At 38.4% G+C, this 13,192-nt stretch overlaps 3 protein-coding genes across 4 annotated transcripts in view; 2 read left to right on the forward strand and 1 right to left on the reverse strand.

Annotated features, from left to right (window-relative positions):
- Positions 1-202: 202 nt before the first annotated feature.
- rab36 (RAB36, member RAS oncogene family) lies at positions 203-8,381 on the reverse strand. The gene is made up of 11 exons (XM_067604874.1): positions 7,763-8,381; positions 6,945-7,028; positions 5,454-5,545; positions 5,278-5,352; positions 4,924-5,025; positions 4,757-4,821; positions 4,594-4,645; positions 1,729-1,810; positions 1,544-1,634; positions 1,305-1,418; positions 203-1,221 (listed from the first exon to the last, which is right to left on the reverse strand). The coding sequence occupies exons 2-11, from the start codon at positions 7,020-7,022 to the stop codon at positions 1,160-1,162; spliced, it is 813 nt and encodes a 270-aa protein (XP_067460975.1). The 5' UTR covers positions 7,023-7,028; positions 7,763-8,381; the 3' UTR covers positions 203-1,159.
- Positions 8,382-10,407: 2,026 nt separating this feature from the next.
- LOC137193628 (kinesin-associated protein 3-like) overlaps positions 10,408-13,192 on the forward strand; it is a 48,381-nt gene continuing 45,596 nt past the window's right edge. Inside the window, exon 1 of the mRNA XM_067604885.1 lies at positions 10,408-10,484. The gene's annotated coding sequence lies outside the window, so the exon portion shown is untranslated. The remainder of the gene's footprint in view (positions 10,485-13,192) is intronic.
- pdca (phosducin a) overlaps positions 10,408-13,192 on the forward strand; it is a 33,751-nt gene continuing 30,966 nt past the window's right edge. For both annotated transcript variants that reach the window (XM_067604887.1, XM_067604888.1), the window contains exon 1: positions 10,408-10,484. The gene's annotated coding sequence lies outside the window, so the exon portion shown is untranslated. The remainder of the gene's footprint in view (positions 10,485-13,192) is intronic.

Here is a 13,192-nt window from a genome sequence, read left to right on the forward strand (position 1 = left end):
TATCATTTCTTTTAATAAGATATATATACATTAAAAGAAATACTGGTATGAACGTGCAATCAAGTTAAGCCAGGCCTTTGTACACACAGTGTTTTTCAGTAGAAAGTCCTCATTAATAAGGGATACATTAGGTTTTATGATTTTAAGTGTGTGCCTTGCATAGCCATACCTCATAATCTTGAACATGAGACAGACAGAGCCATTCAGACAACTGATAAACTACTTTATTGAATAATAATAGGGTTTGACAAAATACTGGTCTCATAAATGCACATATATCATCAGCTATTGCTCCATTACATTACATTTACTTTAAGAAGTTACATTATAATGTTATTGTATACATTGAGTTCACTGTGCATGTAGACTCATTTGCACTTACTGTATATTACTTGAAAGTAAACATTTGGTTTTCCTGCTCCCAAATTGCAACCTTTAAACTTTCGTCAAACCTTTATTAGAGTACAACCCACAAAAATGGGTGAGACAATATTCCACAACAATACTGTATGAGGAAACTAACACTTTGACAGTAGTAAATGAAATCTAAAGCATTCTTACAAAGGTTTCATAAGGGGCCATGTTAGCTCCCAAGTGAAATCTGGTCTGGGCACTTCTATCCACCTCTGAAATGATGGATATAATGGAGTTTTCTATTTTACAGAAATTGCAGAGCAGACCAAAACTACATGAGAAGACCATACACTGACTGATTGTAATGAGACACATTGATCAGATTCCACATATGTATGTGACATTAGTTATTGCCATAGTATAGTATTTTATACTGGGATTCCCACGGTCTAAATGTGAGTTCCACCTTGACAACAATAACATGAAACACTGATTACTTGTGATGTTTTGAACTGCTGTGCCATGACAATTGTTGGATTTGGTATCTGCAAAAACAATCCACTATTGACTGTTTCAATCTTATCAGGTTTCAGAAATGCACATTGGTCAAACCTTTTGCAAACAACTAGAACACATGGCAGTTTTGATGAATTCAGAAACCTAACGTAACATGTCCCGAGGCACATTTCAGTCTAATGGGAGATGGTCACTTTGATTTCTACAAGTGAAGCTCAGAATAGAGCCTCCGTCTGGTTCTGCTCCCCTCAACATTTCTCTGTGTGTTTCTCTTCTCTCATTCTTTTCATCAGCAGCAGCTTCTCTTCATGTCTTGGGGTGCGGCCTCCTCCAGGTTGGCACGATCTGATTCTGACAACACAAACATATTTCTATATTGTTATACTCTCAAGACTTCCTTTATCAACATCTCTGCTTGCTGAGTCATTACTTACTTATACTATTTCCTCCTCCGATGCTAGCAGGAACGCCATTCTCCATGTCCTTTAGTATGCAGTTCTCAAAGGCCAAGGCTGCCACCCTGAAGAAAAACCCCTGCACATTTTCCCCTAAGAATGAGAAAAAATATCCAGTTTTTACAATAGTGTTCAGCATTTCTCTGTTGAATTGTATTTAAGTTGCTTGTGCCTTTATATCCCTTACAAAAGTGAAGAGGTTACACTCTCTGTCTTACCTGTTTTGGCTGAAACAGCCCAAAACTCTGCATGCATTTCTGTTGCTATCCTGATGGCATCTCTTTCTGTCCTCTGTTTTTCTTCTAAGGGCTTAAAAAGAAGACAGTATGGTAATAAAACATAAATGTGCATGTGAAAATATGTAGTTCAGGAAATTCAACAGAAAGCTTGTCTCAGCACTCACCAGCAGGTCGCTCTTAGTGCCAACCAAGAAGATGAAACAGGAGCCGGGCTCATTTTCTCTCATGGCCTCCTCCAACCATTGGCTGGAGAAGGAAAACAAAAAATCAAAATGACTTGCTATTTTTATTAAATTATTAATTAAATTATAAATATTTTATCATCTATAAATGATAGATGCAATATCAATAGTTCCAAGTCAGGGTTAGTGTTCAATACCAACTGCTCAGAAATTTCTTGGCCAACTGCTGAGAACCTTTAGCCTGGTTTCAGACCTGAATCACCACCCACATCTCCAATTTGTTGATGATTTATTGATGATTCAAATATGAATGTTGTGAAACTAAATTGCAATTCAGTCTAATTAACAGGCTACAGACTTCACACCTAGGACAGCTAAAAAGCTTTGTTCTGAAAAGAAAGGTGAATGACAGATAGGTACCATTATTCTGAGAGTAAATATGGTGATAAATCTTCATCTTTCTTGTTGCGTCTTTGATGTAGGGAGCTAGATCACTCAAGAGCATGGAAGTGTTCTCTTGACCTATGGTGCCACTGGCTGGCTCAGGTGTCAACATGTGACCTCATGTCACTGCAAGATGCAGTTGAAAGTTCCCAAAAAGCTATTAAGCGGACCTTTGGGTAGAGATTATTTTGACTCTATATTGTGACATTATTGTGATCTGAATGGCAACTGTGCCATTAATTATTTGATGTTTAAATATACACTGAGGAGGCTTTACAAAGTAATTCCTAATTCATTTCTTGGCTAAATTTGTTGTTTTTTGGTTCATGTTTGGTGTAATCTAAGCAGATAGTAGCTAGGAAACATTATTAGACAGATGATTCTTTAGCTGAGTATTCCTACCACATACCACAATGTGTAAAATAAGAGTCTGTTTGCAGTTACACAAAATGTATGTGTAATATACACTCACCGACCACTTTATTAGGTATACCTTGCTAGGACCAGGTTGGACCCCCTTTTGCCTTCAGAACAGCCTTAATTCTTTGTGGCATAGATTCAACAAGGTGCTGGAAACATTCCTCTGAGATTTTGGTCTATATTGATATGATAGCATCACGCAGTTGCCATTGAAGTTGTCATTGAGCAACTGACAACATTTCTTAATACAAGCAATTTTGGTCTACATCGGATGCAATTTGGCTTTAGAACAAATCATTCCACCAAAACTGTTACCTTGCACTTAATAATGCAAATTAAATCAAGACTTTTTAAAGGAGGAGTAGTTGGTGCTGTATTTTTTGATCTGCGTAAAGCATTCGACACAGTCAATCGTGATATTTTAATATTGAAACTCTAAATTTAATTTCTCATCTAGAGCACTGGCATCTTCATATTTATCTAATAGGATACAATGAGTTAATGTTTGAGACGCACTGTCCTGTAGCAGTCAAGTGCACAGCGGGTGCTCCACAAGGGTCAGTGTTAAGTCCCCTATTATTTAGCCTATATATTAATGATCTCCCTCAACAGTGTTATGATGTAGAACTGCAAATGTATGCAGATGACACTGTTGTATACACACATGCAAAAACAGCTGAGTTAGCTGCTGCTAAGCTAACAATTGCATTGGAAAGGATCACACATTGGCTTGATCAATCATGTCTGAGTCTAAATGTAAACAAGACAAAAGGTATGTTTTTCTCTAAAACCATGGTACAACCTATTCTTATCAAAGGTGAAAGGATTGAAATATTCACTGATTGAAATATCTTGGTGTGACACTGGATCCAAATTTGAACTTTAAGAAACATGTTTAAAAAATGGTTAAAATCATAAAGTACAACTTAGCAAATTTTAGACATATTAGAAACTGTCTCTCTTTGGATGATTTGGATCTTTGGATGATTCTTTCCCATATGTTTCCCATATGTTGCATTACATGTTGGGGGCAGGCTGGAGAAACAGCCATAAAACCTCTTGAGTCCTTATGCAAACAAACACTAAAAGCTCTGAACAAAAAGCCAATGCATTTCCATCACTGTAGGGTACTGGAGAGATACAATTTACTGAGCTTTGAGAATTTTAGATTATTTTCAAATTTGTGGTTGACAAAATTTTAAATGGTTTGGCCCCTCCTCCGCTACGTGACTTTGTGTATACACACTCAGTAAGTTCTATTAGATCCTCCAGAATATCCTTTATACAAGATTGTACCATACCATTACAATCTGACCATTTCGTCACACTGCATTTGGGCAGTCAGCGTTCTCTGTAAAAGCTACAACTCAGTGGAATGTCCTACCTGACAATATGAAGAGCTGCAGCTCCATCAGTACATTTAAAACCAAATGAAAAAGTCTGCTAAAAGCTATTCATCTCTGTAACCACTGACTCTACATTTTATCTCATGGTCTTATCATGAATGCAAATAACTTTGCTTTTAATCTGACAAACATACATTAGTAATTTCTAATTGACATTGTGGGTCTCTATTATGTGCTATTGTGTGTAGCTTTGTATTTTGTATTATGTGTCCTGTGTGTTTTTTACTTTGTACTGTTTGTTATTGTGCTGTTATATGTTTTAATTGTGACCTGCCGAAGGGACTGCAGATGAAAATTAGTTATAAGACAACCCTGGTGTAGTACATAAAATATTGGCATTTATGTTTAACACTGTACATGGTCCCAATAACTAACTAACTAAATAAATAAATACAATGGCCAATTCCACAGTCAAAGTTAAAAAGGTTAAAAGGTTTAACCAGTTTAGGTTAAACTAAACTTGTTAAACTGACATGTGTGACTGCCCTAGGTGCCAGGAGATAACATCAAAACAAGCCATGCATCCTCAATTTATCAGTCATACAGAGCCCAATTATAATGTAATAATCAGACCTACCGTGTATGATCCAGGGATTTGATGTCTGCCATGTCAAAGACTGTGATAATGACTGTAAAAGACGAGCAAGGAGTTTCAGCATTGTTCCTTTACTCCATAAAACTGGTGTCACAGCGTGAGGCATACAGCTATTTATTCAAAGTCAGTTATTACAACATCTTACCCTGAGCACCTCTGTAGTATGCAGAAGCAATGCATTTGAATTTTTCCTGCCCCGCAGTATCCCAGCTATATAATAAAAAAGGAGGCAATTAAGTATGGAGAGCAAAAACCAAAGTATTCTCAAGCGACATGTTTCCATGATTGTATTTCTTAAATCAAACTACTCACATCTGAAGAGAGAAAGGTACTCCAGATATCTCAAATCTCTCAATCTCAAAGTCCACTCCTATGGTGGCCTTGTAGTCTCTTTCAAATACATCTTTACAAAACCTGAAAACAGCAAAAGCAAATTAAGTCTTTTCCTTTCACCTATTTTGTTCAGAACTCTACTTGGACTCAACAAAGTCTCTGGATCTGCTACACAACTACACTTCTTCTACACAAAATGATGTTTGTTTTTTATTACTATTTTATTTTTTAACTGACCACCACTTGTAGACATATGCAACCTACCACAAGGGGTTGCAAGACATGGACATAGCTTCATTTCAAGTCAAGATTGGATACTTATCGATGAAGTACCTATTTATAAGACAGGTCTTTCCCACGTTAAGGTCCCCAACAACAACCACTTTTGACATTTTCTGTCGGTCCCACCTTTAAAGAAGACAACATATTATTCAATGAGAGACATGCTTTGAATGTGATGTTCAAGATACAGCTAAGAATGACACATCAACCCAAAGAATAATACTCACGGCTGATGCCTGGCGGCTCTGTCTTTACAGGCTGCTTTAGCCTGAATGTCCCAGTCTCCCTTCAGCTGCAGACAAGCTGAAGCTGTGTAACACTGAAAAGAACAACAACATACAGTACTGACATTTATTCTGCACAAAGCCACCAAATACCTGTTATAAAAACATATCATATGTCTGAATTCATACCATAATGTACTTCTGCAGCAATAATGGACAGCTAGTCAACAAGTACCTTGCTGGGTACTGTATGTTGCCATGCAAAGATTATTCCTTACTAACTTCTGCTCTGTTGCACAGGTAAATATTTCACTGAAACTGGGTAACAATACTGGGCTGGGCTGAGTCAATCTCTGATAACAAGAAACACACTTAAGAGGCCTGCATTCCTAGAAACAATTAAACTGGCCTCTGTGGTACTGCGACATCTTACAGCTTTCATTTTTGGTTCTCAAACTCATGTATGAATGAGAACAATCTGGGTGTATTTAGAGCCGCAACTAACAATTATTTTCATTACTGATTAATCAGTTGATTATTTTCTTGATTAATTGATTAGTTGTCCGCTCTATAAAATGTCAGATAATGGTGAGAAATGTCAATCATTGTTTAACAAAACCCAAGATGATGTCATCAAATGTCTTGTTTTGTCCCGACCAACAGCCCACAACCCAAAGATATTCAGTTTAGTGTCATGGAGGACTAAAGAAACCAGAAAATATTCACATTTAAGAGGCTAGAATCTGAGAATTTGGACTTTTTTTCTTAAAGACTGACTCCCAATGATTGACCAACTATCAAAATAGTTACCGATTAATTTACCAGTTGCCAACTAATCGATTAACTGACTAGTTGTTGAACCTCTAGGTGTATTTTGATGTCACCAAAAAGATGAAGGCCAGCATTAAATTGACCTGCTATTAATGCATTGCACTGCAAGATTTAGTGTCTCTGATGTAAGACTTAAGGCCAGTTTAAAGTTTATACATCATAAGCTGAATTTATGATGTATAATTCTATGTGTGGATTTGTGACCATTGAAGACATTTTAACTTTTTAAACATACTTTCAGATTTAAGACTATTCTTGTACTTGCATGTTATTCTATGTAGAACCACTAGTCGCTTCACTGAGAACCTGTGAGCTGACCCCTTAAGAGGACAAAGTTGCTACAAATCAAAGATTCCTGTAAATTAAAGTACCTTACTATATCATTTTGGAGACGACCCAGGAGGCAGAAAGATACAGTTTATTGGCAGAGGCTCTGAAAGGGTAGCTGACTGTAACAGCCCATAATTACCCTGATCTGACAGTGAGTTAGCCATCTGAGAGGTAGAATGTCACACATTTCCAATAAACTTAAGGTCCTCTAGACTGGCGCTTCTACCGTTTTAACCACAGTCGTCTCAAAGTGGTTTTGGGCCGATATTAAACTCTACAGTAGATACTGTACATTTTATTAGTAAAAACAGAGGCTATCTGACACTGATTTACCTTCGGCAATTCCCAGATGACCCTGTCTTTGCTTATGGGTGGTGGGAATGGCATCATCCCATTCCTGTTATCCTGCATGATGACCTGTGAGGGAATGTGTAAGAGCACTTAGCTCAGTTGATCTAATTCAGTCAAATAACAAGCGCTCCTTCAACATGTGTGTGCATTTTTTTTTTTTTACAAAGGTCACATGTTCTCTTAACCAAATACAAAATTTAGGTGGATGTGTAAGCTACCCAATTCTGATTCATCCCAACATTTAGCTTCAGTAGAGCTACATACAGTATGTACTGTGCGTGTGACAGTCACAGCTGGTTGCTGGTGAACAACACTGAAAACATCCATAAATTATTTGATTGTGTGGGCATTAGACACACTGGTGAGGACATTGAGAGCGGTCTTTCAGGATGTGGCTGCAGCATCAAGTCATCCGCTACAAGGCCATATCTGCCTTCAAAATGAAGGCAGACTGACAAAAGCCGAAGCAAATGTACGTTCACTATTCAACACATTCGTTATTACCACTTCTTTTGTATTTTGCGGTGATTTTATGTTTTTAATTTCCACCCCTCGCTCCAAAATTGTGTTACGTTATACTGTAAACAAGATGAAGCTTGTAGGTAACGGGTTTAGTTTGTAGGTCCTGAACGGAAGTCTTGTCACAGTTTGTTTACTGTGACACTGGCGGCGACTGGCACTGACACCGCCACCAACTCTACTGCCTGTTATTTCACATGTGTCTGCTTTTTTCCTTTTCAAAATGGCACTCTGTTACACTGTAGCTTCGTCCAGGAGCTCTGTGAAAGAATTATACTCACCGCAGATGAAATAACGTCGAGTATCCCCTCGATTTTTCTGACTGGGGACGCTTGCTGCAGTTGCAAGCCCGGACGCTGTTGGAAGAGGAGCTCGTTTCCATGACAACCATGTTGCGCCTGTGTCACGTGCTACCTTGACTACAGTATAATGCACTAACATGATCACTAGCCACAGTGTGAACTAAGGATGCATCCTGGTACAGCTGTCAGCAGGCAAACAAGTTTTTATCAATAATTACAACATTACATTGTTGGCTAAACGAACATTGTATTGGGTTAGAGAAATACATCTGTCTGTCATCTGCCCAACCCTGCTTTGTGCCTTTCACTTAATATTGAGCAGCCTGAAAAAGGTTTCAAGCAACCGTCTATTCAAGACACACCCTCTGGGCTCGAGCTGGCAACAGAATCCAACTAATGGTAGCAACCAACTAAGTTGACTTAGTGGCTTCTCTGTGCTGCATTCCCTCCTCCATCTCCTCTGACTCATACATGCAAGGGTGATGTTGAAAACATGTAATAAAATATCCAATTATCCACGGGATCCTCTGTGTTGGAAACAGACACTATACTTGATGGCACAAGCAAACTAGGTTACTACAATGATGACTAGGCAATTGCTGAGGACACCAGTAGCATAAACCCATTCGTGGTATTGCCCCTTTCTCAAAGGGTCTATCCCCTGAATTTTTTGCCTACCATATGTGAGTGTATTAACTCATGTGACATAATATAACATACACAATTTAACCACATTTTGTCTCTCCAACTCGTTCCCAGTTTTAGTTTAATTTTATTTGCTATCACTTTCTATGAGAAATGAAAACTTTGTTCCTTTGTCCAACAGTTTACAGTGTCAGCCATATAAGAACAAAAGTGGAGTAACTGCACCACCTTGTGGTATTATAGTCTCTATCATAAACCTCAGTGTACGCACTGAACGCTCTATGCAACAAAACAAAAAAAATCCCGTTTAAATGGTCAAGGAACACAGATTTCTTCTATTTTAGTTGACAATCTTTCTTTCAACCTATGAGTATATAAGATTTCTCCATATGAAAACTATTACCACCACTATTGTGCTCTTATTTATATATTTCTCCATATATATCTCATTTCATAACATTTTTTAGAATCGCTTTGACAAGGAAACAATATTTATCTTAACAATATGGTAACTTTTAACTCTTTTTGAAATGTCAGTGAGTGAGATGTCAGTGTTATCATTCTAAAATGTGCAGGGTTTGCATGATCTTCTTCATGTTTTCAACCTGTTTTCAACCATGTTTTCTACCAAACTTACAAATAAAAGTCAAATAATTTATGAAGGGAACGTCCGCTATGACTCAATGTAAACAGTTAAAGATAAGATTATTTCTGTACTATACTGCATTGCCCTCGAAAACTGAGGGCAATGCAGTATAGTTTTTGATAAAACACAAGATAATAACAAATGAGCGCAATTTAAATTAAAACAAGTAATGTCAAGATTTTGGTACAAAATCCCTCTTCAAGACCAGGAAAACAAGATGGAGGATGAGGACCTGACATGATTGATAATGATGTGGTTCAGTGGCGCAAATTTCTAACAAATTTGTGATTAATCAAACTATGTGGACCCAAATGCTATGGAGTAAATCTGGCGTAATTGAGAAACCACAAACAGAAAAGGATTGTAACTTATACTTGTCTGTGACTATATTTAGTTAAGCGAAACTGCAGCTCTGTAACACCGCCAGTAAGTGAAGGCGCCCTCTTGGTCATGTGTTGGTGAAAGTGATGATGGGAGCGGACGACCGACGAAATGCGTGTCTCGACGAAATCATACGAATCTGTCCGTGAAATTAGTGAATATACCTGTCTAAACTGGCTTTAGACGACGCAGTTTACTATTTATTACCAGTAAACTATGTTACGAACTCTTTTCGTTAGTTTGTTTGAGTTTATTGGGACATTTGCCGAATTTAGGAACGAGGAGAACTCAGGTTTGTTGACGCTCACTTGATGCTAGCACCTAGCAAACCTCAGCTAACGTAATTAGCCAATTAAGTGGAGTTATTTAAATTTAGCAGATTAATGGTGTCAATTTATGATGATTTCTAGTTTGTTTTGTGAGTTTTTGTCCAACTTGCAAGTCATTCGAATTCGTATTTGAAAGGGCTTATTTTAACTTAGCTAACAATTAGCTTAGCTAACACACTTAACTAACGTTATAGCATCCTGTCTTAAAATGATCTTGACACAAAAAGTTCGATCACTGTTACCATTAACTTAAAAATTTTAAGCTGTTAAACGACACTGTCCCATCCGTGGGACACTTAAGCCTTGGTGGCATTATTTTCGGCATCACTTACACTCATTCCGACTTTTTGGTTGTAAAACGTAAAGATTTATCTATTAAATGTGACCACGGTTATGACTTTAATCAAAAGGGTTGAAGAACAGTAATCTTCTGATTTTGGGAACGTTTTTTTCAGGCTTGTGCACTAAAATAGTAATGCCTGATAAGAGGTTAAACTTTAAAATTTTGCTGATGGGACCACAGTCCATTTATGAAAATTAGTTGTTTTATGAGTTGTATTTGTGATTGATGGTGAATTTTGGGTAACACTTGGACACTAACATGAACGTATTTTTTTCAAAATAGCAACTTTTGACTGAACCTACAGAGGGAAGAAAGATCCAAGAGTAGTCTATCCAACTGTAAATGAACATCTAATGGGTGAGTAATGCCTCTGTTGTCAAGTTTTTATATTTTATAGTTTAACAATTTCTCCAACATTATATGCTGGTGTTGGAATAGTGTCAGATGGAAGACATGTTGTCAAACTGGTCCAGTGCAACAACACGCACAGGCTGTAGTGCATTGATGATTGCAGAAGAATTTTATTCTTTATTGATCAGTAAAAATGGCAAGATTTTCATTGTTGTTATTCCATGACATGTTTAAGCTCATTGTACATCAAGTTGTTCCTGTGTACTGGAATATCAAACAAACACAGAGGCACAAACTGAGTAATTGGTTCCGCTTGTTTCTGGAGTTGTCACTATATCATAAACTATGGTAACTAGTGAAGCACTGAATTTCACAAACATGGCAGACAAAGAGAACAAAATTAGTTTGCCTTTGCACTACTGTTAGTGTTACTCTGTTGCTGCTGTTGTCACTAGTACTGTCATTAGTACTACCATCACTTTTAATGTTGGGACTACTACCAGTTTTGGTACTGTTAGTGGTACTACTATTACTGCTACTGTCTGTAGTATCACTATTGTTGGCGCTGCTGCTGTCATTACTTCAACCATTACTGCTATTGTTGGTGCTACTACAATTACTGACACTTTTAGTGCAACTAATGTTAATGCTACCACTGAGTGTTACCACTTTTGCTGCTGCTATCACTAGTACTATTAGTGTTAGACTGCTACTGCAGTGTTTCCCCTATAAAACAGGCCTGGAGAAAAATATTTTTACCCATTCCCATTCATTTGGAAATCAGTAGCGTTTGGGAGCCTCTGAGCAGCACTGTTTCGAAACGTGAGTCAACGTCGTCGTCGTTGGGAAACTGCAGGTAGTATAGCTCCTTTTAAGGAGTAGGGCAGTGTGTAAGCGAGTGAGTGGTTAAGCGAGAGAGGGAGCGTCAGAAAAGTGACAGTGAATGCGAGCAGAGGAAAAGGTTAGCAGTAAGTTGTACAGTACAGACTACAGCGTGTCAGTTAATAAATGCTGCAGCTTGTCAAGACCAAGAAAAGTCATGTCTGTTGTTTCCCCAACCGTTGGAAAAGTGAAGGGGTTAGCTCCTAAGTTAGCAACAAAGAGCTAATCTAACTTGAAGACGCTGCTATTACTGCTTCTATTATCACTGCTACTGTCATTACTGCTACAGTTAGTGATGCTAGTATTACCAAAGTAGTGCTAACTATAGTAGTAGTAGTGGTAATATGTTATTGCCAGTTACTACTGTTACTGTAGCTGTTAGTGCTAAAGCTGCTATTATCCCTAGTACTGAGGTGACTGCTACTACAGTTGTTTGTGCTACTGTTAGTGGTATTACCATCACTGCTACTGTTATTGCTACTAGGGATGCATACAACTCACTGTGGCTGAATGCCGATACTGATATATGCGCCGATACCAATATATTCACATATTTGTTGCCAGATGGCTGAGGAGACTATTATGCATGCAAGCATATATTGTACTAAGTATGATCAAGAAAGACAATATATGAAGGAAGAATTTAGGAAGCCTTAAAACTTTAATGAACCTGCCAAGTGGGTGGAGCAGTAGAGTTTTCATTGAGTTGATTAGACAGACAGGATTAATGTTTAGGATTTAATCTCTGGTCCACACTCCGGAGCAGAAGGTGGCGGTAATTCACCTAATACACTGGTTGCCTACTACCGTTATAAACCAAAAAGATTTTTTTCCCCCAAAAAGAGTGGTACAACCTGTCAGCTGAGGTGTTTCCTATCTGTGCAGCCAAACTTAGCAGCTCCTCGACGGACTGTTTCACCCTGACGGTCCCAGTGCTTCCTCCTCAGGCTCCATTTCACTCAGCTGCCTGTCAGACCCGCTGCTTCTGCCCACTTTAACCTGAATAACAAACCGGGGCTGGGTACTCTGGTTGGATCCACATGGAGAGCCGGTGCTAACGTTAGCTGAGAGACTAGTGGAGCATTACCCACAGCACGGCCAGAGGGAAGCACAGCCAGCTACCCTCTGCTAGCCTCCCAGCTAACATTGGCTCTGGTTCTGTATTGTTATTCAAGTTAAAGTGTGAAGAAGCAGCGGGTCTGACGGGCAGCTTTAGTGAAGTGGAGCCTGCGGAGGACGCACCGGGACCGTCAGGGTGAAACAGTCCGTAGAGGGAAGCACGAGTCAGACTGTGGAGGAGATGGCAACAAATAGGCCTCACATAATTGGTAGAAATGGTGGATGCCGATATTTCATTTTACAGCTTTTATCAGCCGATACCAATGACGTACTGATAATATTGTGCATCCCTAATTGCTACTACTGTTACTGTAGTAGCAATAACAGGAGCAGTTGTTGTAATACTAGTAGGAGTAATACTGATGTTGTTAGTGCTACTACAACCATAGATGATTCACTAGTCAGTGTTTCCCCTAAGATTTTTTTTCCCACAATGCCAGGATCAGTATTGGTGCACACTGGCAGTGGAATAACTTAAAACTACCTTTCAATGTTCCAGATAGGTTTATTCATGTTAGTAGGATCATATACGTGTTAATTTACCAGGAGCTTTTGACAGCAGAAGGGCTCTGGAGGCCCAGGTAGCTGTAGTTGTAATAAATGTCCAAGAATTAAATGCTTCAACACAGAAAATGTTTACTATTGTTTAGATGCACCAGAATGCATCTCTAAATTCTATGGAATTCTAGAGCCGATAACAATAACCCACAATT

The sequence above is a fragment of the Thunnus thynnus genome, chromosome 12 (genome assembly GCF_963924715.1).
Source record: "Thunnus thynnus chromosome 12, fThuThy2.1, whole genome shotgun sequence".
In the NCBI taxonomy this organism is placed as follows: domain Eukaryota; kingdom Metazoa; phylum Chordata; class Actinopteri; order Scombriformes; family Scombridae; genus Thunnus; species Thunnus thynnus.